Source organism: Bactrocera oleae, chromosome 5, assembly GCF_042242935.1.
Source record: "Bactrocera oleae isolate idBacOlea1 chromosome 5, idBacOlea1, whole genome shotgun sequence".
Lineage (NCBI taxonomy): Eukaryota > Metazoa > Arthropoda > Insecta > Diptera > Tephritidae > Bactrocera > Bactrocera oleae.
The window spans coordinates 38,894,373-38,920,219 of NC_091539.1; the positions used below are offsets into that span (position 1 = coordinate 38,894,373).

The 25,847-nt window shown below is 34.5% G+C and overlaps 5 protein-coding genes across 9 annotated transcripts; 2 read left to right on the top strand and 3 right to left on the bottom strand.

Annotated features, from left to right (window-relative positions):
• Nucleotides 1–953: 953 nt before the first annotated feature.
• LOC106616721 (uncharacterized) lies at nucleotides 954–14,588 on the bottom strand. Of its 2 annotated transcripts, XM_036366273.2 has the most exons (7): nucleotides 14,259–14,588; nucleotides 6,951–7,091; nucleotides 6,810–6,880; nucleotides 2,137–2,799; nucleotides 1,812–2,072; nucleotides 1,668–1,751; nucleotides 954–1,608 (listed from the first exon to the last, which is right to left on the bottom strand). In XM_036366273.2, the coding sequence occupies exons 4-7, from the start codon at nucleotides 2,777–2,779 to the stop codon at nucleotides 1,199–1,201; spliced, it is 1,398 nt and encodes a 465-aa protein (XP_036222166.2). In that variant the 5' UTR covers nucleotides 2,780–2,799; nucleotides 6,810–6,880; nucleotides 6,951–7,091; nucleotides 14,259–14,588; the 3' UTR covers nucleotides 954–1,198. The 2 variants fall into 2 exon arrangements, with proteins under 2 accessions (XP_036222166.2, XP_014089038.2); XM_014233563.3 differs by lacking the exons at nucleotides 6,810–6,880; nucleotides 6,951–7,091 and having other exon boundaries at nucleotides 14,259–14,587.
• Nucleotides 14,589–18,242: 3,654 nt separating this feature from the next.
• On the top strand, nucleotides 18,243–19,554 carry ND-24 (NADH dehydrogenase ubiquinone). Its single transcript, XM_014233557.3, has 5 exons — nucleotides 18,243–18,403; nucleotides 18,549–18,671; nucleotides 18,742–19,017; nucleotides 19,080–19,199; nucleotides 19,270–19,554. The coding sequence occupies exons 1-5, from the start codon at nucleotides 18,365–18,367 to the stop codon at nucleotides 19,441–19,443; spliced, it is 732 nt and encodes a 243-aa protein (XP_014089032.1). The 5' UTR covers nucleotides 18,243–18,364; the 3' UTR covers nucleotides 19,444–19,554.
• Nucleotides 19,555–19,968: 414 nt separating this feature from the next.
• Nucleotides 19,969–22,223, bottom strand: LOC106616715 (M-phase phosphoprotein 8). Of its 4 annotated transcripts, XM_036366268.2 has the most exons (6): nucleotides 22,118–22,223; nucleotides 21,792–22,051; nucleotides 21,417–21,734; nucleotides 21,026–21,169; nucleotides 20,571–20,962; nucleotides 19,969–20,509 (listed from the first exon to the last, which is right to left on the bottom strand). In XM_036366268.2, the coding sequence occupies exons 2-6, from the start codon at nucleotides 21,960–21,962 to the stop codon at nucleotides 20,482–20,484; spliced, it is 1,053 nt and encodes a 350-aa protein (XP_036222161.1). In that variant the 5' UTR covers nucleotides 21,963–22,051; nucleotides 22,118–22,223; the 3' UTR covers nucleotides 19,969–20,481. The 4 variants fall into 4 exon arrangements, with proteins under 4 accessions (XP_036222161.1, XP_036222160.1, XP_014089029.1 ...); XM_036366267.2 differs by having other exon boundaries at nucleotides 20,577–20,962; nucleotides 21,417–22,051; XM_014233554.3 differs by having other exon boundaries at nucleotides 21,417–22,051.
• A 44-nt stretch (nucleotides 22,224–22,267) lies between these two features.
• Nucleotides 22,268–24,834, top strand: peng (Pumilio and CPL domain-containing protein penguin). Its single transcript, XM_014233551.3, has 6 exons — nucleotides 22,268–22,777; nucleotides 22,838–22,997; nucleotides 23,049–23,588; nucleotides 23,725–24,127; nucleotides 24,202–24,590; nucleotides 24,654–24,834. Exons 1-6 carry the CDS (start codon nucleotides 22,380–22,382, stop codon nucleotides 24,825–24,827), a joined length of 2,064 nt encoding a protein of 687 aa, XP_014089026.1. The 5' UTR covers nucleotides 22,268–22,379; the 3' UTR covers nucleotides 24,828–24,834.
• On the bottom strand, nucleotides 24,822–25,793 carry dod ((peptidyl-prolyl cis/trans isomerase) NIMA-interacting 1 dodo). The gene is made up of 3 exons (XM_014233558.3): nucleotides 25,622–25,793; nucleotides 25,184–25,495; nucleotides 24,822–25,119 (listed from the first exon to the last, which is right to left on the bottom strand). Exons 1-3 carry the CDS (start codon nucleotides 25,680–25,682, stop codon nucleotides 25,010–25,012), a joined length of 483 nt encoding a protein of 160 aa, XP_014089033.1. The 5' UTR covers nucleotides 25,683–25,793; the 3' UTR covers nucleotides 24,822–25,009.
• Nucleotides 25,794–25,847: the final 54 nt, after the last annotated feature.

Below are 25,847 nucleotides of genomic sequence, written 5' to 3' on the forward strand. Positions count from 1 at the left end.
TATAGATTTAGGTAAGTAACATTCATGTCGCCTATCCAACAAAGCCTTAGGTCCTTGGAAAGCACCATGCACACATACATTCATATCGACGACAAAATAAATATGTTTACTTGCCTCCTGCCGACTTTATCAATTATTGTATGCTAATGTACGAAAGCTCGCACACATAGACGAAACACAGCTTTTTGATTTTTGAAGTGACTGGCGAATTTACTTTGTGCATGACAATTTGTATGTGAAAAGCAAAGTAATTAAAATTAATGGAAAATGTTTTATTTTACCCATTACCATATAAAATACGTTCTTTATACAGTGACCTTGTTAACAGAGACTTTTGCTGAATTTTATGACTGAAATTACCTACAATTTTAAGAAGTTAAAAGTTTGGGTTTAATTATTCGATGCTAATTGACGACCGGCGCAGAATAATTCTTTAAATGAAACACCTTTTAATCACTTAAACTTAAACAACGGCGAAATACCCGAAGAAAGAATGATGAACTCGAACTAAACGAAGAGAGAGAACCGATGAACCTACAGGCGGATCAGCTTATGGAATATTATCGCATGAGAGCAAGTCTGTGTAGGAGCCGTCTACATATGCTCTTTCTGACCAATACTCCTCACTAAAAAAATATATCACAATATTATATCTCAGGCCGTAGAAAATGGAATCCAAGCCAACAAACAATTTATCGATATTAAAACTTTTTCTGATAACATGGAGCCAGTTACATTAATTGCATCTGAATTTTGGTTTTACTCAAAAGATCCGAACGTTCAACGTTGGGAAGAATTCGATACAGTTTCTATTTCTAAAAGAGGAAAGAAGGAGATAAATTTGGATATAGAAAGTGTATGTACGTAAGAACCCAACCTCATGAGTTGTTTGGGTTAAAAGTCAACATATGAAATGTTGAATTTACTACATCAGAGAGAGATAGTCGCAAAGCTTTCAATTAAAATTTGATTTTGTTTTATTTGTTCGATTAATTTTAAAATTTTAGCTTACGTATATACCTCATATTACTTACTAAATACATAGTTATGTCTTTAACATACAAAATAAATTAAATAAATAATTACTTTTCACCTAGCCTAAATTTGTTTTAAATTATAGCGACCGTGATGATAAGTTCGCTTCAATAAATCGTATTTACACTATTTCCATACATGCCTGCAAGTCCGGTTTGCAGGCTCAGTTGAAAAAATCCAGTATACCATTCAAAATTTCGATGGCGAAATCATTTTCTCCCGTCGATGCGGCCTTCTTCTTCTTTTGTTTTCGTTCCTTTTTCGACTTCTTCTTCGATTTCACAGTGGTAACATCTACAACCGCAGGTGCGGGCGTCACATCGGCATCTTCAGCAACAGATTCGACATGACCTTCCGCTGCTACGGCACCATTGTCCTCTTTACCTTGCGCATCATCTTTACGCTCAGCGATTCGGGTGGCGGGTGCAATAGCTACAGCTGGTGTTGCAGCCGCGGCAGGCTTCTCTTCATCATCATCGTCCAGTTCATCAAGTAAACCGGCTAAGCTAAAACCGCCATAATCTGCATCAGCTGGCGCCTCAGTGTCATCATCATCGTTCTCTTCGGCATCATCTACAATTAAACTCGTATAATATAGCTATAACAAATGTGGAGTGTCATTTTAGTATTACCATCTTCATCGGTTTCGTCATCTTCCCCATCAGCCTCTTCAGCTTCATCATCGTAGTCATCATCGTCATCATCATCGCCACCAGCTGTATGTGAAATAATATTATAAAACCAGATTTCTAATCAGCCTTTATAAAATAACCCACCTCCAAAGCCAAAAATGTCATCATCATCTTCTTCCTTGTTCACCTCGACGGGCAAGGGTTCAGCTTCAGCAACTCTCAAGCCTTCGGGACCAAATTTAAAGCAAGACACACGCAAAGCTGCCTCTACTTCATCTTCCGCGCGCAATTCGAATCCTAAGCAAGCCTTGAAGTCATTTTTGGCTCTGGATAGACCATAAACACGTCCACAGAATTTAGAGTAGCCACCAGGTAAGCCTACGCAAATGGGCTTAGCGCGCTTACCTATGAGAAGAAATTCATAAAATAAATACTGGCACACTAAAGTTTCCTTTCTATCTTGAATCACCTGAAATTGTACGAGTCGCCAATGTAATATCGCCATATTTGATCGACACCGACATACGCTCATTGCCTAGATAGGTGATTTTGGCACAACCCGGTCCACGCACTGGTATCAATGGCAAATTGAATTGCCTGCAACAATCACAATGATCGTCGGTACATTTACAGTATTTGCTGATTGGACTGGGATCATCCTGGTTCTGTACAGTGGTTGCTTCGGTTACTGCTGCACTGGAAGCGGAACTGCTGGATGCGGCGGCTGGTGCGGCCGCTGCTGCTACTGCCGGTATAGCCACTGCAGGTGCAATGGTTACCACATCGACTATCTCATTTGTCGCTTCATTTTCAACTTCATTCGCAGCAGCTGCAGCTGCTACTGTTGCTTCATCAGCCTGGTCGACAACTTCATCGGCGAATTGGGTTGATTCATCGGTGCCTGGCCCTGAAAAGTCTTCCGAATTAAGTGACTCGATGTGTTGTGGTTCGAGTGGCGCTACATTTGGATCGATTTCTTCAGGTGGCAAATTCAGACGCTGAAAGGGAGAGGAAATTTTGTCTGCACGTCGAAACACTGTTTTGGCATCTACGCAAATGAAGTACATTAAGGAAGCGACGACAATGCCGATCACAATATCTTGATAACGCATACTGAATTGAAGATTGAGAACTGTAAGGTGAAAGAGAATTAGGTTAATAATAAGTGTAGATATTTCAATTATATTGTAATTCTGGAAAAAAATTTTCAGATGAATTACTCAAGTATGCGGATTTTCGCTGCCTTACATCTAATATGCCACTGGTATCTTGCAAAATGCCAAAACAATATTCGAAACCGAACAAAAACCAGCTTGAAAGCTTCAACTTAGAGTGAAAAAATATCATATAGTGTAGCAGTTTTAGTGTCGTGGCAATGCTATAATATGATGATATAGCTTTAACGTTAAACGCGTTTTTTTCGAAACTATTTTTTCGATGCATATATCATGATATCTCAAGTTCTAATCAGTCGATTAACTTGATATTTTCTAGGAATATTCTTTAAATATCTTGTCGTATGAAAATGAAATTTTATAATTTGTAATATTTTAAAATAATTCGGGAGAGGTAAAAAAATAGTGAATGGAAGTTTACGGGGTAAAAGTTAAGAGGCATTTTTTTTAATAAATATGTAAAAATACTGTCTATTTACAAAATTTAAGGTACTTAATAATCGGGGTTTCAGTTTGAAAAATTTAAGATTCTGTTGATTCCGTAGTCGATCTCCAGGAGAACATATATCTGCGGGTTCTCAAATCTTAAAACCAAAAAGATTTTTATTTTTACAAATGCGATCATATCTCCGAGACTATTTGCTGGATTAACTTTTTTTCATTTCATTAAATATATATGCAAATAAAATCGATTTTTTGAAATTCAGAAGTGCAAACAACCTATTCAACAGAAGCCGAGTGTCATTTTGAGGGTTAAAGTGCTCATATATGAAACTCTGTGTAAAATAGTAAAAAAATTTTGAATTATTAACTTTTTTATTATTTGCAACAATTTAAAAACTTCAGCGAAAGTCGCAGCTTGACCCAACGCCTTCAGTTTAAACACTAAATTTACATAACAGACACTTAAGTATTAAAAAACGGTAAACTGTTTCACATTGTGTTGTTATTAATTAGTTAAATTTTTTTGCCCACTCAATTACACAAATAAACAATTATAATAACAAAAACACTATACAAATTTGCCAAATAGAAAAAGCAAAAGTCATTTGTGGTGCCAAAGTGACGCTACACGTACGAAGAGATGGCATAAAAACAACAACAAAACAACTGAAATGAAACTACAAACAAACGCGGTAAACTAATCAAAGTTATAAAAGCATTCAAATTTCACCTTAACAACAACAGCGAAAAATTACGTTTTACATATTTATAAAAGTAAGTATGTAAATATTCAAGTTTTTATATAACAGTTTATATAGCAAGTGAAATGAAACAGAGCATAAAATAAAAATAAAAGTATTTATTATAATGCAAGAATGGTAGAAAATAAAGAATATATAAAATTAACGTTAAAACCGTGAAACAAAAAAATATTATATAGTAATCGTTAACAAATTATTGATTGCCTAAACTTATGTGCTTACATTTGTATATATATATACACACAACAACCCGCATAAAAAATTGATAAAAGAATAAACGTGGTAAAATTAACACTACTACAATTGCTTGTAGATATTATATAGTAATTTTTTTTGCATATAAATTTTCAATATACAAGTACATATGTACATTAATGAATGCTAAAAAATGCAAAAAATTACAAAAATATTGTAGTAAAAGTGCGAATTAATAGAAATGAAAACACGCGCTTTTGTGCCACAGTTCATTTGTCTATTTTTAAGGTGAAAAAACTCGACTTATGTTTAATCATTAGTCACAACACTGGCTGGCGAAAATACAAAAAATAAAATACCAGAAAGAAACGAGAGTGAAATTAAACAAATATTTGCGTGAAATACAAATAAACCCTATATATTCGTGTACACACAAACGTATTTTATATATAATATTTGTGTATGAAAGTATACACGCCTGAATATTAAGCTGATGCTGTGCGGCTGCGCGCGCATGCGCAAACGAATTAACTTTTTCAACAAGTCGTTAGCAGACGAAACGAAAACGAAGATGCAAGCAAAAAACTAATTAAATAAGCACGCATTTTTAAAAAGTAATGTAAATCAACAAAGGCTCATTTGAAGAAGATGAAGAAGAAGAAGCACTAGTGACCATTTCTGCCTGACAGACTAAGTAGGAGCAACGAGAAGGCCACGCAGCTTAAGCCACATACTATAAATATACATACGTGTATATATATCTAAGGTAACCAAAAGCTTCCGAGACATACTTACTTACACACATTCTTACATGTTATTTTTTTGCTGCACACATCCACACATACATGCATAAGCCGGCTTAAATTGTGTTATTTGCTGGTGTGGGACGGAAGTGTCCAAAGAAGCGGTGAAATTTTTTAACTACAGTTAACTGGGTATATACGCACATACATTCATGCATGTATAAAGTTATATGCCATAGGCATATATGTATACTACAAATACATGTGTTATTATCATTCTCTTGTTGCCACTTCAACGCTGCAATGTTATTTGTGCTTCTTGTTGTTAATGTTCATTATTGTTATTATTAATAACGGATAGAAAGTATGCCTTGATGACCAAATCAAATCGGGGCAGTAACAAAAACAAGTGACAGCTCACCATACACATAATGGTCATAACACTTGCAGCAAAGCTAACAACAACAACTATGTCTTCGATACAAGTGCAGCAGTCCACAATTCCATAACCAGAAGCACCAATGCTGGCATTCTTGTAGCACTGACCAAAGAACTAGATAAAGCAAAGAAGTGGATGTGTTTGTGTGTGTAAGTCATCGCTTTTTTATGGCAGAACCAGTTCAAAACTATTATGGTCACTCACCGAAAGTGGCTGCTGTAACAGTAGAATAATAATTATGACAGCAACAGCAATAACAACATTATTAACATGATGAGTGTTTGTAGTAAGCCCCAATAAAAATTACAAGTGCGTCAATTTAGTTTATTAGCTTGTTTAATAACATTATACACGTATAGCCCCCCGTAAAACTATTTTTATGACAATTACATAGAATTCGCTACCGAAAGTAAAAAATATACCTTTTTATGAAATGTATTTAGGCATTGTTAAATAAAGTTAATATAAAAACAAGAACAAAACTTAACTTCGACTACACCGAAACTATAATACATTCTTCACAAATACATTCCTTTTTGCAAATGTATGTGTAACTAAATCTGAAAACATAACCAGCCAACCTTTTGCTAGTTCTTTTTAAGCGTTGTTTCATAAATACAACCTTCAAGTCGAGTTAAGATTGCCTAACATGGTAAATTGATCTTTTATCTTGATCTTTCAGTTTGTTGTTTTAGACAATATTCTGTGCTAAATTTTGTGAAGATAATTTCTCAAATAAAAAAGTTTTCCATACAAATACTTGATTTCTATCGATCAGTTCGTAAGACCGCAATATGCTATAGTGACCTTCACGCTTATCATTTATATATATGTATGTATATTATAGGACATCCAACATTTTCTACTGCAATTTTTGTCTTTATGTGTTTTAAGTATTTAGGGAAACCAAAGAATTTATAAATTATTTAACAAAAAAATATATACATTTGCGCTTATACAACTTTTTCCCCGAATCATTTCAGCAATGCGTCATCACCCGGAGGCATATATGTATGTAAATATTTAGCTCGCAGTTACACTAGAATCCATCCGCATATCTTGCTATCACTTCTTTGTTCCTTATTTAGTTGCTTGCATGCACATACATACTTAATTTTATCGATACCACAAACGGGCGATTGACCTAATTAAATGCATACTTGTGCACAAACTTATTTGTACAATCGAATACACTTGCTTAGCATGCTAGTTGCGGCCAACAGACCCACACTAAACTTTCCAGGTTTATACAACGACGACACACATATAATATACATACATACTGCTTTTTGTTTCCTGATTGTTATCGATTTCTAATGATTCTGATAATACATGCATGTACATAAATGATGACTATAACAGGCAGGATAGCAATTTTCTCATACCGATTCAGTTATGTTTTGGATAAGTAAGCTAAGTGAGGTGCTGCGTCTGTTTGCCACTTACATTGTGCACACTACAAAAGAAGATCATCGTTAAAATAAATAAGTTCTGATAGGTATATGAACAAATTTTGCATGTGTTACCTTTTTCCTTTCTATAAACATTACTGCAGAAGTGACGTTGGACAAAAATTACTCAGAATAAAAGCCAAAAAACGTTTTGAGACATTTTTAATGGAGGTTTGTCTAGATGTTATACTTTCTGATCTTTCATTAGGAGGTATTCTAGCGTAAAAATTAAAACAAATCGATTTTTTCATATTTTCAAAGTTTAACTTTTCAAGAATATTTTCTTAAAACAATCTTAATTATTTCCAGATACATAGCAGTTTTAGTGGCACGACACCCCAAACTGCTGGACCAGTTGACGCTGAGCGTCATTTTACCTTTAAACGCATTTTCCTCGAAACTGATTTTTCAAAAAGTTGGTCATGAGGCCTCAAGTCCTCCTTAACCATTTTCCTTAATATTTGGTCTGTCTTTTCTATATATTTCTCTTGCTATGATTCAGAATAAATTAAAAATGTTTACTAATTTTAAAAAATTCTATGAAATTCAAAATATATTAAAAAATTCGTACATGGATAAGTGATCATTTGGATGATTGTAATCGTGACAGACTAAGTGCATTCATTTTTTCCAAACCCGCACTTCAACAGCTTATAACATTTTAAGTGTTCAATTTTTTTACTTCTTGTTCTTTATATAATGTTAAAACATAAGTATGTATATATCTTGTCAAAATATTAATAAAAATAATTCAGATTCTTTAATCTGGACTAGAATAACACTTTAAAAATTTTGCGCATTGTATGATATTTTCAAAGACAACATTTTTTCAAGAAATTCGATCTCACGACTACGAGAAAGTTTGATTGAATAATGATTCAGCATCTTTAAAAATAATCACAATTATTTTTAACGGTTTAATTGCATTATTTCTTTGAGCAGTTGATTATTTAACGGTATTGGGAAAGCATTAACATATCTAGCTAATATATGAAAACTTTTCTCGAAAATTTAAACAGTAGCTGAGAAATAAAAATCTCAAGAGTAACCACAATCAACCCAAAAATTACTAGAAATCAACCAAAAATTTTGGTCTATATTGGAAGATTGGATTAGTTTGTGAATCTCCTTTATCGCCAAATTTGTCTGTAACAAAGATTATTATTTTTGTTTCAATTCTAAAAATAAATTACTGTAGTGGGAGCTTTGTTCAGAATAGCGAAGTACGGTCTACGGAGATACCTATTGTAAGAAATAAATCATAGTAGCTATTTAACATTATCAGTGTAAATGGAACGAAATTATATAATAACACTACTCGTTTATTGCTTCATTTTATGGGTAGTGGTGGTAGACTTGAGTGTAAATTTAAATATAATAATTATGTATATATTTATATATACAATTTTCTTTATCTCCTGTTGGAGCATAGGGCAATATTTATTATATTGTATAATAATATATATAGTAATATTTATAATGTTGTAATTTATTTATTACTTGAATCAAATAGATGTGAAAACATTTTAAATTTTATATGGTGTTATTTTTTTCATAATTTTTATTAATAAGTTTATTACAAAATTATAAATTATGCTTTTGCTTTTTTTCTAATAAAAAGTACATATATTATTGTTTGCTTTGCCTATTCCATTTTGCGCTCATTTCACACATTTTGCGCCCACATCACTACACTTACATATTTTGGGCGCAAACTTTTTGCTTTGGTTACTTTTTCATTTGGACACACAAAAAATTAGGTCGCATTTCTTTGATACACGGACACTGAGAATTTTTTCAATGAAAGTAGAAGTTTGTTTGCATTTTTTCTTTACACAACCGGCAAATATGGCTGGTACGTACACACACATACAAACATACAGTGATTTTTTTTTTGTTACTGATTTATTTCCTCACACATTTTTCGCCTCCATTGTCACATATTGATTCATTAATTTGCGCTTGTTAGCAAATAGAGGAAATAAATAAAAGAAAGTCGACTATGTCTATAAACCAAAGGCACACCTCATATCAAAAGGTTATGTTGGACGTAAGTAGTGTATAGTTAATATATCAAATAATACAAATAAATTAATGAAATAATTGACGGGATTCTATTTATATGTCGCCTGCATGCCTAAAACCAATAAATCTTGTTTGATATAATTATAAAGACTATTGATAGTTCAAAATTATCATTCATTTATAGAAATTGTATAAATCGGTTAATAAAATAGAAAGTGTTTCACATCATTAGATGAATTACTAAAAATCTGCGTATATAGAGATTTGTATATATATGGTATATATACAAGTATATATACAGTAGCTGAAAATTTATATATATATTTATCCAACGCATAAGGGTTTTGTTTACTTCTCCCCTTTTCCTAAGCATTGTTGTACCTATTGTAATGCAATTTTACTTTCACAAAATTTAAACGGAATTTTTTAGTCAAGCAGAATATAAGAAATAAATAAATATTGCCTCGAGTCAATGGCAACAGTTTAAACGAAAACTATTCGGTCTTTACAAATACACTCCAATATTATACGATGACTACCAAAGAGTAACCACTGTTACGAAAAAATATTTTTCTTTAATTTAAACTTTATCCAATCATTGTGTTTCTCACGGCTGGGGTTGTCACCATGCTGTACTTAATAAAACATTGGAATAACATGCGAGTTTAATGTTCAAAGAATTATTATTATGTCAAAGTATACTTAAGGCACTCTTGAGAGCCACAACTATTTTAAATTAACAGACTTGCTTTGTGGACCCGAAAATATGATTAGTTCGCCCAATTTTTTTCAAGTGCCACGGACCGAATTCTCTACTGTACTACAAGTATATAGCAATAGCAGCTGACGCCACCCTTTCTCTTATAACATATTCATCATACACGGGTTCATACATCTCCTAAATTTATGAAGTATTCTACAAATTCAAAGCCGTCCTCGAATGTCTGAAATATTATAATAGACGCTCTATTATAACAGAAATAAACTTTTAGGCCTTTCATTGGCTGCCGAGGGACTACCCAAAACAGCGGTGGTACCGTGTTATTATTAGATGTTTATTGTTATTCTTCCTAACAAATTTTTACCACGAGAAAGCCTTCATTACTGTATCAGTAGATAGTAGTAGAAAGATCGAAAACCCCATAACTTGGAATCGGAAAAATTCCTAGTATTTGCAATGTTATTTTCGAGCTTTTTCGAATTCCAATTAACCAGTTTTTAAGTAAGATCGCCCGCTACTTCATATAAAGTTTTCAGAAATTTCCTTACACTAAGTTAGGTGAAGAAGAGAAGTTAGTCACATCCACACAAAAGAATATATACCAATTTCAAAGTTTGAAAAATTGATAATCCCAAGTTAGCAGTCACTAACGCTTGCATGAGCTCATGCAATCGATTATACCCCCTGAACCAAAGTTGCGAAGATCGATACAAATTATATTCGTGGTTCAAATTTCGTTTTTGGATGATACACACGAACTTTCAATAAACTAAATTGAAGGAATCATTATCGAAATTAACTCTATACTGAAAGTCTGACCAGTCCACACAGAGATCCCGGTGCACCCAACCCACTCGGCCCCACCTTCCTTTTTCGAATTCCGAATTGCAATTATTTGTGATTACCTCAATAACTACAATTCAGAAGTGCCACATTCCTGGCGAAATTCGACAGCTTACACATAGTGGGTTAACGGCCGAACAAAAATAGGCGGGAAGACACGTACACATACTAACATATTGAACTGTGAGTGTTGGCGAGTGTACATCATTTGCATGACGCCGCATATCCGGTTGTTGCACGGGTTTTGAAGCTGACGCTGCCGCTGCTGGTGATTCTAAGGAGGATGCCGCTGACGCCGCTTGTGACCGAAAAAATCTTGTTGACGGTTTAAATATAATTTTGTGCTATTACATAACAAAGTCAGCCACAAAATACTAACACATCCGCACACTCATTGCAGCACTATCTAGCCGTTTCAATAATTCACAAGTGCACGCTAAACTTACATCTGAGCACAAGCACTTGTATGTAGTACATATGTACGTATGTATGTGCCAGCTAAGCTGTCATCGTTGAAAGTGAATTTATAATGAGCAAAAGTAATTTGTTAGCGTTTCGGCAGCACACCAACGTTTCTTCGTCATCTAGTTTCTTTCTTCTTCAACATTTTATTTACCGGCAACTCTGCGTGTATAGGCGGATGGCTAAGCATGCGCTGATGTGTGTGTGAACGCTTAGCAAGTATGAATAATATTACAGTTCCGTTATCATAACGCATAAATTGTATGCCAACAACAACAAAGCAACTAAAATTCGAAACGATTACCGCGTCACATACATAACATATTTGCAGTGAAACGCTTGCGTCGATTATATAAGCATCTAAGTGTGGAAGTGAAATTTCTTTAAGTGTGGCAAACACTTCTCGTGAGCTAACATCCCACCAGCGCAGCGGGTAGAAAGCCCAAACAGAGATATATTTAGATATAAGTCTGGTAAAAGAGAAACCTTTCGGGTTACGTTAGAAGGATAAGATTTTGTACCAAAAAAGACTTCTCAGACAGTATAATATTTTGATTGCTTGTCTCACTATGGCTTAAGTACGCGTCAAAGATGCACACCAGCAAAGTGTAAATTGACTTAAATGCAGTTTTCCTGTAAAGGCTAAAAGGCCATCCAGGCGGCCAAAAATATGAATAGTGTTATGGTCTAGGAAAATATCGATAAAAATAATGAAAATCATCGAGTCCGATCGTCATGTAAGCACTGTTTTGATTGCTCAAGAGCTAAACATTGCACAAATAACCGTTTGGAACCATTTAAAAAGGCTGGATTCAAAAGGCTTACAAGTTAACGCAAAAAGGAACCTGAATAATCTCCATATACGAATCGCTGCTGAATTGCAACAAAATCGATACATTTCTGAAGCCGCTTCAGACAATGTCCAGTGAAAATCATCGTGGTTGAAAAGCGGTGAATTGTCGCAAAAGGTGGCCAAGCCAGGATTGAAGGTCAGGAAGGTTGTTATGTGTTTGGTGGGAATCATACGCTATCAGCTACTGCCCACAATCAAACTCCTAATTCGGATTGTTGATAGTATAGCAACAACTGAACCAACTGAAAGAAGCAATCTACCACAAGCGGCTATCTTTGGCCAACTTGAAAGGAAATATGTTCCATCAGAATAGCGCCAGCAACACACGTCAATAGGAATTCGCAAGAAGCTCCGCGAGCTTGGTTGGAAGATTCTTATGTATCCACCTTATGCATAATCACAAAGTGATTACCACCTGTTCTGTCCACATTAGGCAAGTTTTGCTCCAATAAAATTAGCTTGACTAGAATAAATTTAGTTACATACATACTATATATATTTCTTTAGAATTCACATATTTATGTATGCTATTTAGTATATAATATAAAACAATATCTGCAAAAACATTGATCTCTTAATTTGCGATTCCTACAGGGTATGTGTGTACTCGTTTATATTTAAGCTCTCACATATTTGCATATGTAGAATTATGATAGCGAAAGTCGTAAATAAATGTAGTGGGGGTATTCAAATCAAAATTCAGTTCACGGATTTGCATAGACATATAATTATAATTACATAATGAATGAATTACTCGAGCATTACTTAAATGTAATTCTAAATAATTAAAGTGTATAGATCAGAAGAAATAAGTACAAGCGCACAGTTTTAAGAGGACAGTCTTAAAACTCCTTGACTCAAATGAGGGTTACTTGATCACCACCAGATGTTGACGACCAAAGGGAAATCTAAGAAATGGGAATTATAATATTAGGGAACCTCGATTAATGAAGTAAATAATTGGAATATTTTAATTGCGATCGCGACTTGTGCTTTGTCAACAAAAAGTATCTTTTGTCATGGTAGTAAACCTTGAGAAGTTACCTTGTAGAATAGTTCCCGCAAAGGTCGGTTCCGGAATAAACTGAATTTTTAATCAGCATTTTACAAGCATAATTGTGATTTTCCTTATATATTTTCTAAACAACCTGAATCTGTCAAAGGATCACTTAAAACTCATGGTACTTTAGCTGCGTTAAGTACTAGGACTACCAAAAGCTCTTTCTAAAGTACTAACTAACGACATTTGACACATATGTTATGTCGATTCCTATAAAGACAAAGCTTGATTGCAATTTCACCTGTTCAACGCCATTAATGGGAGTTAAGTCACCAACTATTACTGGCAAAGTGCTCGTGTAATCTCGTAAAACCCAAGTGATCTTGAAATAATTATGCTCTGGATATTGTAGCAAGTTAAGATCCACTTGTTTACGGTTAACCTTGTCATATTAAATATGTATGCAGTTAACAAACAGACTCTGCGTGACATGAACCATCATTATCTAACACCCTCTTCTTGTAGTCTATCAAGCTGCAAGTTCGTTCTCTTGATATACCGTTAGCTAACATGACTGATGCAATAGTACGTGGAGCGTTAGAGTAAACTCTACAAGGTGTTGGGTAACAAATATAACAGTGTTCTGAGGCGGTCCACACTGAATCTGTAGATCGGTTCGAAATCGGTTTGTTACAGATGTAACCTCTTTGGAGTAAAATATAATAATTCACAGCTAAATTCTCTAATCGAGAGTGACAATCTGCTTGTTTTGTTGATTTAACACTTTTCATTCATCTCAGCTGTGTAGATTTTTTAATTTTTGCCCTGAATTACACTTCATAAAAGTTTTGGGTTAAATGCATAGCTCATTTAAACAGATTATGCCAATTTGACCTCCTAAAGGACAGCTTTTTATACAATGCGAAAACGGTATTTGAGTTCATTTTTATTATAATATACCATAATTTCTTTAAAATACTTTTAAAATGTTTTCTTCTATTAAATTTAATTGCCTTCTTATAATTTGTAATGCAGCTCCTAATTTACCAACAGTAACTCCGCGAGCTTGCATAGATTCGAAAACTTAGAATAAATAGATGTGTAAAATACAAGCCACTTTCACAGCCGACCATACATAAAAAAACTATCAAAATATAACAAAAAGCACAAAATAAAAGATCTCAAACGTCTTAAAAATGTATGCAAATTAGCTCGGAAAGTAGGTGAGTCGAGACAAACTTGTGGACAGGGCACTAATCAGCTATGACTGCAACAACAAGTTGCCAGCAGCGGCAATAAACACAAAAGTAATAGAGAAAAAAATACACAAAATGTACGAGGAAATATTCGAAACATGCGTTGGAAATAATTTTAAAAAAAAATTTAAAACAATTTTTGAATTTTTTTTTTAATTTGAAAAAGTTTAAAAAAGTTTGCGCAAAAAGTCTGTAGTATTATATCCAACACGTATGCACTTACTTCAAAAATATATGCACAATTTCGAAAATCGTTAAATAACTACTCGCTAAATGATGTATTAAAGTTCAACTGAATTAGTTTCCTTGTAAATTTCACTTTCCGAATTTTAGTTTTCGCCGCAACGAACACGCTGTACACGCCACTATTGAAAGCTGAACGTAACTAAATCGAAAATATGCAATCAAACTGTGATATTGGGAAGCGCAAAGCCTGCCGCCACTGACCAAGTTCAACACCAAGTCACTCAACGCTGGCACGCTTAGAGCGATGCGATCGCTCAACATGAAGCGCATACACATACAAGCGCACACAACTACATATAGTGGCCGAAAGCGCATCAACAATGTCCGGTGCAAGAATTTCTTTCAAGCCTTAGTGCCGTTTCAGACAGGGATGCAAAAGAGTCTGATCTTTTTCAAATTTTCTTTTGGTGTCGCTCTGGGCATTCACACGGTCAAAAAGAGTCCAGCAACTCGAGTCTAGTTTTTCTGCATTCCTTTTCACAAAATGTTCGTAAATATTTGTGCGGTTCGACTGCGCAACACCGCGCAACACTGCATGCTGCGTATTTCATTTGTATGTTGAGATGATGGTCACACATTTTGCTTGCAATGAATTACCATGAATATGGTAGAACAATATGCATAATACAAGTACCTACCCGCTAAATAGTTTCAAAAAAATACTAAAGACGGGAATTCCCTAATCCACAAGAATGTATTGAATATCCGCAACTAATATTTTCAAGGCCAAATTTATAATAGCAATTTCCTAACCTTTAAGTATTAAAAACTCATAATTTCTTTACTGCGTATTAAAAATTCATAATTTCTTTACTCCATAATCTATATCTTAATTTTCTCCTTATTTACAATTTGTCATAATATTTCTATTATTCTATGCATACATATTTGCATATTACATACAAAAATAGATAACAGAACTCAAATTTGCGATCGAATTCATTTGAAACCGAGCGCTCTTGCAACCATTCAAAGGATTTGAAAGTGAAAAGGAATGCTGAAAAGGGTAGCAGCGAGCTGTTACGAACAAGAACACAAAGCGTGCCACCCGAACACGAGTGGCACGGTCCCTTCGTCTTTCCTCGTCGTCCCCTCGCCCACAATAAACTGGTATGAGACTCTTTTGCGTCCCTGTCTGAAACGGCACTTACTGGTGTGGTGTATGTAAGTCAAGAGAGAGCCACTAAATAGAGACTTTGCCCAGACACCAACAGCCAACAAGATACCAAGAGACACCAATGAGGCCAGGTAAAGCAAATTTAAGGCATGAGTACATTGTCTTTTACAAAGCTCGTGTCGCTTTCTTTGCAGCTCTGGCTTCTTTGTCATTCTTCGCCAACAACAGCAGTAGTAACAGCAGCAAGTATTTTTCGCATACAGCCGAACAGTAGTGGAGAATGGTGAATGCCATGTCGACTCTGCTCAATTCCCTACTCGTACACATATCGGCGATTAAATCGATCTTAAAATTAATTCACTGATAACGGTCAATTTATACGCACGTTTCAAACGTTAATCTAATTTAATATTTCGCATTCGCATTCGACGTGCCGCGTCTCTGGCACGAGTATTCTAATACTCAAACCGCGAGTATTCTAAATTCTTTGAAGCGCCTTTTACAATTCTCCATAGCCTAGTAACATATAGGCATTATGTACGATTTTTACGTTAATTGATAAAATAAGCACGTACATGGACGCGTTCACAATCCGCATACGAGTTGATTTGTTCATACAGATACATATGTATATGTCTGTGCGAATGTATGGCCGGTCAGAATTGTTATATGTACTCGTAATTTGTGTCACAATACTAGCTCGGGGAGCGTGGCTCGTGGTTTAAACACCGGCAAACAAATTTGGTTCTTTGATAAATGAAATCAAGTGTATGCCATTCTTATATTCCCCACGGGTACTCTCATACTTTTCGATCATTCCAATTCCCAGCGTAAGATCGACCACTTGATACCAACTTTTAAAACGTAAATCAGTTTTCGTCTTATGGTTAGCTTTAAACTTCAAGAAACCCTTTATGAAATCGACCTTTATAGATCTAATGGTACCCTTATTATTACACCTCCCTTCTGTGAGAGATATCCATAAAACGTCATATCGTTGAAGGCATAGCACTCATCGAACCGAATTTCTATCCGACCAAGATCTTTATACATCGGAACAAGAAAATATCATCTAGGTCTTTAGGCGAATTTTTGTTCAATGCCACATTAGAGTAACCCGGACGTTACACGATCAAGAAATCGCTTTCAATCACTCTCACTTTTAGAACTTGAACGCCAATATATCAATTGTGCTATCCAAGTCGTGAGGCCAGTAGACGCTCACGTTAAAACAGCTGATCACATAGTTTTGCAAACAAATGACATGCAATTATCTGAAATATAAATATTTCGATATATTAATGGATTGATATCAAAATATAAGTAAAAAGATAGCAAAAGAGTTCAACATTTCTTACGGATCGAATCAACGCTAGACACGAACCAAACGATCTGACGTGAAAGATGTTTGACAACGTATCTGTGGACACTTTTAATCATTCATCAAACGCATCATTAGTGGTGACGAGACGTGGATTTATAATTATGGCACTGAAGGCTATTCCAGCCGAGGCTTATAACAAGTGTATGGAAAATGGGATTAAACGTTGATAGACTTGTATTGGCCTGTTTTGAAGGCAACAATAAAATTTCTGTTAAAATAAAACAAAAAACCGGTGCACCGGGGGTGATTTTTCGTTGTGAACACCGGGGATACACTGGCAGCCAACGGGTTAAACTTGAACCTTCGGGTTTCAATCATTAGTCTTTTTGAGAATATATAAGTATTACTAGAAGGGCTTCCATCTAGCAGCTATAGTGAATTGTTCGTATATATGAAACTTATATATTTCGTGGCAGATCGCACTACTGTAGACAATCTACGGTGATATATATTTTACTTACTAGCCTTGACAAGCCTTAAAGTACTCCTGCACGTACGTATGCTCTACAAGTAGTTAAACCTGACGTAAAACTTTCCTTTGTTTCTGGCAATTGCTAGTTGCTTGAAGATGAATCACAAAGGTTTTCCATTTAATATTACCATTCGTGACATGTTTGTATAATAAATAATAAGTTTACTTTTTATTGCAAAGAAGAAAACGATGAAGTTGTAGCTTTTAAGCGCACCAGACGTAAATTCGAATGATTTTATGTATACCAACATACATATTTTCATACAATGGTAAAATTCATGGCTTGCCTTGAAAGACGTACATTTTTCAGGTGATTGGTTCATAATAAAACTATGGGCGTTATCCGTTGAGCTACGAGTATCTCAAAAAATCTCGACACACTATTCTTGTAATACTTTGAATTTAAACCCTTTTGAATTCCCAAAAATTCTTCTATTCTTGTAATACTTTCTAGGCGCATCTTTGGATTTAGACCCTATTTGAATTCCCAAAAAAATTAAATGTGATCTAAAAAGCTTCAGGGACCTAATTCGCAAGTAATGGGAGGGATATCGTCAACTGAGCCTCTTAAATTAAATCAAATTGTCCATTATCCTTGAGATATGTTTTTAATTCTATATGTGGTATTCTTCATAGTGATTGCCAGAAAATACATAGTCCTAGAAAATTTAAGTCGAGTAAAATCGGAAAAGATTTTTCATTACCGGTTTTGGACAGAAAATGTTCATTAAAATTGTGACAAATTTCGCACACATCTCGATGTATTTCAAACTCTTTAAATGTTTAAGAATACGAGAAGATCCAACTTTCGGCTGCGACCGAGCTTAATCCTTTTTGAGAAAATTACTTCTATATACTATGTATGGTATGTGCATTACTCCGATAGCGACTATAAATCAAATTTTAATTTCACACTAGTGTAACTAACAATATTCTCTTCAATCATTTGACTGACAACAAGTGAACAGCTGATTATGACAATGCATCCAATTATTTGAAAATTTCCTGATTTCGGTGTGCTGTCAGTTGTCAAAACAACACAAATTTTTGCTGCTTTGAAGCATAAACGAAATTATTTAATATTTACGGGTTTGCAATTTATTTGTTAGAATGATTTCAAGTTGTGCATCTAAGTCAATCAATTTAGTGGTGAGTGAAAATAAATTTATAAAACATGCGCTGACAAAAAAATAATTTTGGCAAAGCGAAAAATAGGACTGTACGTTATGTAATTTAAAGCGTAAATCTGTTATTATTCCTAAATTTTTTATTAATATTTAATTTTCGTGCACAGCGTGGCAGTATGCGCGCTATCGCCACAAGTGCGGTACAGCGCAGTGATCATCTTTTCGTACACCGTGACACACCCGAAGACAATCCAAACATCAAATTTGAGTTTACTCCGGAGAATAAGAAGGTAAGTTGTTAGCATATCTGCTCTTTATTCATTAACTCCTTATTGGAAATCATGCATATAACCTTTAAAGCGCGTTGAGGCTATCATCAGCATATACCCAGAGGGTTATAAACGCGCAGCAATGATTCCACTGCTCGACTTGGCACAACGCCAATATGGTTGGCTGCCAATATCGGCAATGCAAAAGGTTGCAGAAATCTTGGAAGTGTCGCATATGCGCGTCTATGAAGTCGCCACTTTTTATACAATGTTTCTACGAAAACCTACTGGCAAATACCACATTCAAGTGTGTACCACCACTCCATGTTGGCTGCGTGGCTCCGATGAGATTATGGACTGTTGCAAGGTATATTACAAGTATTAATGGAAGTTATTTGTTTCAAGATCCAATAAATTCTTTGAAAACAGAAAACTTTGGGAGTTGAACCCGGTGAGATGACTAAGGATGGCCTTTTCACGATCTCCGAGGTAGAGTGTTTGGGTGCATGTGTTAATGCTCCAATGGTGGCTATAAATGATGACTACTACGTAAGTTTTAAATTTGTATTTACATTATCCATATTTTAAATTCGATTTTTTCTTTTCCTCGTCGATGCAGGAAGATTTAACAGCTAAAGACATGCAACAAATTTTGGCCGACTTCAAAGCCGGTAAACCCTCACCACCCGGTCCACGCAACGGTCGTTATGCCAGCGAACCTGCAGGTGAACCAAGTTCACTTACTGAAGAGCCGAAAGGTCCTGGATTTGGTTTACAACCAGCGCTTGCATAAGACATTCATATTACAATATAAATAACTAAAATCCATTTTCAAATAATTAAAACCGCTATTTTACGATGGCAAATGTTATGTTCTATAATTGAAATAAAACTAAATAAACAAAGCAAATCGTTGCTTAAGTACAAAGAAAAAATTAACATCTTTGGAAGAACGAGACTATAACGTAAGTTTCACTGATTAATATTTTGCTTATTATAATTTATTCAAATAATTCCAAGTAAAAGTCAATATATTGTATGTAGATCAATGCCAAAAAATAGTGGTTATAAAAAAAATTTCAGATGAAATATAAGCATTATTAAGGAACAGATAAAATTTCGTTTTCATCCAATTATTTAATTAAAAAAAAAACATCCTTCAGCACTATAATCCGTGGTTCTACAAAAGCTTCGTGCTTGAATGTATAGTTTCATGAAAAGGGAATATTAGCACAAAAATTACCAAAAGCAGTAATTGATAAATATAAAATCGTGTTGCTAGTAGTTTAGCTGGCAATATATGTATAAACTGAAACGCTGTCATTCATTATATTTATTCTTAAAATCGTGTAGAGTTATAGTTTTGTATAAATCTACGGTTACAATTTTTAGAACTTGTTTAATTTTTTTTTTTCTTTTTTATAAAAAAATAATTTTCATATGGTTGATAAAATGTTTAATTCAATGTTTCTTATTAATTTTAATCAAATATACATTATAAATGTATTACCGCTAATACGTACATATCATGTCACCGAGGAAGTACATACATATGTATGTATATATGAATAGTTGTACAATTTTTACTTTTTTTTTCAATATATTCGGCGAAATAATGATTTAACTTAAAAATTCTAAAATTCGGTCAAATTGATTTTGTTTAGCATGCGGTGACGTATAGAATTGAGATAGATACTAATAAACCAATATCGGTTAAAATTTTAACATTCAAAAGTAAATTGTTGGAACTAAAATATATATATAAAAATTATCCTTTCAGATAAAAGAAACGCTATAAAGACATCAAAAAAGTATGTCATTATACTTCAAGTTACTCATCGCTATCACCATAATAAACCCTGCAAATTAAAAAGATAATTATATAAAAAGTATTTGCATTTATTTTTTAACAACTCTTACCCATACCTTTTCTTTGATACAGCGCGTTTTGATTTTCGCCCAATTGGATTATGATAATTTGTACGTGGCGATGTTTCATTTACAAGCCGTTTAGTTTTTTTTGGCTCTTCACGAAGTTCTTTAAATGATACATTTTCTTGTGATTTCATGCGTTTCATAAATTTATCAATGATTTCGTCACATGACAAGTTCGCTTCCGGTTCCCAAGTGTCCGCCTTCGGTCCAAATCCCTTCCAACGTATGCGAAAAATACGTTGATTCTTCTCTTCGGCATAGTCAATTATCTTGTCTACCTCCCATTCTTTGTTTGGATCAGCCGATGATTCGCCTTTTATTGGACGACCCTTCTTTGCTGCAACACCACTTTTCTTAATTGTTTTGCTAGCCGATTGCTAAAAAAAGAAAATTCTATGTAAATATCTAAGTCAAAGCAAATATATTCCGTTTAGAAATACCTTATTTTTATATCTTTCAATTATATCTGGGCACGATAGTGTATCCTCTGGCTCCCATGTGTCGTCATCCTTGGTGTATCCTTTCCAACGTATCAAGTAGTAAGTAACACCATGTTCTATCTTATGCCCCACTATATCTTTAACCTTGTAAATAAAATTATCAAATTGTGTGCTTTAGTTTTATATAGTAACATAGAGCTTGCTTCTAACCGTAAACCATTTTCAACGAACTCATGACGAAATGGCCTTATATTTTTATTTTTATTAAAATGCACATAAAACTTTAATATTTAAATTGAATCAAATATCGTTTATCGATATTTTAAATCCTATTGATTACCGATAATTTTGAAATAATAAATTTTTATGTGTAAATTAAATCTGCCCATACCTCGTATACTTCCTCATCCCCTCCGTCCTCATCCTCTACAACAAGAGCTTTAGTTTGTGCTTTTTTGCCTTTGCCACGCCTACCAGCGGCTTTGCCATTCTTTCCTGCAGCTTTCTGTTTTCCACCCGCTGTCGACTTGCGCCCCTTCTTAGCTCCACCAGCACCAGTACCGCCACCATTTAATGGCTCATCATCACTGTCCAAATTATCATTGTCCCCATCGGTCAGTTTTTCAGGTGCTGCTTTGCGTTTGTTTCCCTTCTTACCGCTCGTACCGCTACTTCCTTCCTCTTCCTGGTCGTCATCGGAGACGCTACCCTGTACAGAATGGAATTCATCATCGGTATTCCCTTCGGGATGTGTTTGATCTCTTACAACGCTTTGTTTTTTTTTTCCATCATCACCTTCTTCACGTCCAGCTTCAACTTCCGATTCATCGCTATTGGACTCCACCGTGGCGCTCTTTTTAGTTTCCTCATCTTGTTCGTTTTCATTTTCAGCAGATTCCGCATATTCTGCGATTTTTTTCTTATGTACTCTCCCCATTTTAATTTTCACCGCTTTAAAACTTGAAAATAATTTTTTTCACAAATTATACTCTTTTTGTTGAAGAAATTTTTTTAAACTCTCAACCCCTAAAATAATGAATAATCAAGCTCAAAAACTTTCGAGTAAAATGCTTTTTTCTACACAAAATGTACCTTTATTTTTTAAGACGCCGTGAAAATTGTGGCAAAAAACAGAAGCACTGAAAAAGGAGTACAGAAATTTACAAACGCAACGTTGGATGATACGATGCGGTAAATGACACAGAACAACATGGAAACGAACCAACAGAGTTGCAATAATTGTAGACACGACATACTTCAAATCACTTAATCTAAAGAAAACAACAGTTTGAACGCACGTGGACTGCATTTTACATAAAAATCTGCCTATTTGTTTAAAAACTTGTAAATAAGAATGATTAAAGCGAAGAAACGTGAGTCGGAGAATGACACAGATGGACCTATTAATAAAAAAGGCTCGAAATTCGAAGGAGGTAAAGGCAAATCTAAGGTAAACTCCACGGGAAAATCCAAATTTCCTCCAAAAACTTTTGCCAAATCAGGTACAAATAAATTCTTAGGAAAACCGGGAGCCAACAAATTTCCGGGAAAGTTTAATGGCAGCGGCAAATTTAATAAGAATGCTACAGGTAAGAAGTTGGGTGAAAAGGGGAGCGAACCTGCCGAAGGCGAAAAAACCGACTGGCGTAAATTCAAACAAGAAAAGAAAGAGCTGAAACTTAAACGTAAGCAAGCCAAGGATTCGTATGAGGTGTCAGTGGAAGCTAAACAAATTTATGAAAAGCTGAAATGGTAATTGTGTTTTTTCTTGTATATATTACTACGAAAACATTGTAATTTATATTCCTAAAGTCGTCGTACAGAAAAAAAAGCTGAGCTGGTTGAAAAACTATATAATATTCTGAATCGTGGCGATGTGATAAAAAAGTTAATAATGGCACACGATACCGCACGTATCATACAATGCATGTTGAAGCATTCTTCGCCTTTACTTCGTGATCAATTATCCGAGGTAACACATACGTCTTGTTTAATTTATTTTCATTAATATATTTTTTTTCAGAAACTACTACCTCTAGTGGTGGAAATGTGTGTTTCTAAATATTCTCACTTTTGCGTACTAAGAATGTTCAAATATGGCTCACCTACTATCAAATCAAAAATTGTTGATAGTTTTATGGGCAATGTAATACGTTTGGCTGGTCACAATATATCTAGTAAAATTCTTGACCACGCCTATCATACTGTAGCTAATACAAAACAACGTATTTATCTACGTCAAGAATTCTATGGAGAACTATATCGTCAGTCAAAAGATGACGATGTAAAAACACTTGCTGATACTTTCAAAGACGCCATCGATATGAAATTGTCCATATTGAGTGCTGTTAAATCCAACATCGACCATTTGGCTAACAAACAGTTAGTGGATAATTCTTTGGTGCATGCAGTCATTTTGGAATATTTAACAGTATGTGAAGATGATAAAATAGAGGAAACCGTTAGTGCATTTGCGCCTCTAATACCACTTATGCTAACAACTAAGGATGGCACTCAAGCGGCAATTATTTGTTTTTATAAATCCACTCCAAAAAATAGGCGGGTAAGTTGTTTTTATTAACTAACGTATGTGTTTTATTTAAAACCAATTACGTCAGTTAAATTTGTTCCTATTTTGATTGACCTTGAACTCTTTTTTTTAAATAGAAGTTTTAACCGCAAATATTTCGTTCTTTCAGGCTATAATAAAAACTATCAAAGATCACTTGATAAAAATTAGTACACATGAACATGGTCATATTTTCTTAATAGCTTTAGTTAACTGTCTTGATGACACAAAAGCAACTAAGAAGGCAATATACGACAATTTGCATCCCGAATTGAAAACTTTGATGGAAAATCAATGGGGTCGTCGTGTCATCGAATGGTTCGTTGTGCCTGCTGATACAAATTGTTTCCATCCCAGCTTCATTACAAGCATTAATGATGGCTTGCAATATGGAAAAAAAGATACAGATGTTAGACGTAAAGAAATATTCGAACAGATCGAAGAGTCCTTATCCACAGCCATTTCTGAAGATCCGAAATTTTGGATGTCTAATAGACATATAGGTCTCGTCACCGCCGAAATATTGAAGAAATGTATGTTTCCGTTTTATAATAATGCTTGCCACTTTTCTACATTAACCACCTATTTGCTTCCATTTTCTTTTTAGTAACCCAAGAGTACTTTCAGAAAGCTTCCAGAGCACTCGCTGATGTTATTGTGGATACAACATGGACTGTAACTGTAGAAGAGGAAGGAAAGGCGAAAAACGCAAAAAACATTCACGATGTAGAGAAAATAATTGCAGAAGCTACCAAAGCGAAGAAACAAAAACGCTTGGCAGCTGCTACTGACGTTGATGAGCCACAGAACGATTCATCGGATGATGAAGTAAAGACTAAAGAACCGGTCGCTGTAGTAACAGTACGAGGCATTGAGGAATCTGGTCTGCATATTGTTTTGAAAAAGGTTATCAAAAATGACAAAGAACGTCTGTCCCAAAACGAGAGCGCAGAAACATTTGGATCAATCCTCGTTCAAAAACTCAATGATGATACGGCAAGAAATACTATATTTGATACACATGTATCACTTATATTAATCTAACTTATTTGCTTTCAGCTGCGAGATTGGTTAAATGTAAACCGGGCCTGTTTTATATTATTAAATGTTTTCGAGCAAAATACTGAAGCTGTGAAATCGGCGCTTAAAAAGCTCCTTAAGCCATTAAGTGAAGTGCTAAAAAAAGAAAAAGGTGCTGGGCAAAAACTGTTAATGAATAAAATGGAATTTTAATATAGTATCGTTTGGTTTATTTTAATTTTATCATATGTATTTTTGATAATTTTAATGGATTACTTGTTTAGCTAACAATATGAACGTAATTACAATTTAAAAAAACTTTAGTTATTAGAAATTTTTAAATGCGATTTCAGTTAATTAAACGAGTAGGAGCGTTAAATGTTAATATAAATTGTTTATTCCGTACGTAGAATTATATGTAGTCCGGAGTCTGTATCGACAATTTTCGACATTTGTCCAACCTTCAAACTAAATGCTGCATCTTCAAATGCCTTTTGCATTTGACCTAAAACAAAATAAACATGAAAGTTTACAGTACATAAATAAGTACAATAATTGTGGTTACATACCTTTGCCAAATGGACCTAAATCTCCGCCACGTTTAGCAGAGCTGCAGTCCGAGTACTTCGTTGCTAATGCGGCTAATGTAGTGTCACCAGACTCAATCTGCTTGCGATAGTCTTCTAAAATCGCACGTGATTCTTCTTTAGATCGTGTAATATTTTCTTCGCGCCATGAACTAGGACGGCGACTACCTTTATGCTTAACAAGTAAATGGGAACATCGCACTTCACTAGGACCAGACGACTCCTTTTTTGCGGGTTCAGACGGTAAATCCCACTGGGATTCTTTTGTATAAATATTCAAATAATAAGTCAATCCTGCAAAATCAAAAATACCCCAATTTTACTTTTTTTCTTTCTGTAAATACGATATACACAATGCTTATGTTCGTTGGCGATAACATTCACCAGTGAAGTATTGTATAAAACTCATATATTGCTTACCCGTTGACCGACTTTTGCGAACTTCCCAACCTTCGGGTATATTTTTTTCGGTATCTGACATAATAGTTTATCTTTATTTTATTTTTTGTAATTAAATAAAGTTTAGAAATATTTAGATGCAAGAAACGAGTACTTGCAAAACGCCGCAACTCCACAAAACTGATTGGTTCACTTTTAGAGACGAAGTGGAACCGGAACACCTCAGGATGATTGTTATGTACTGAAA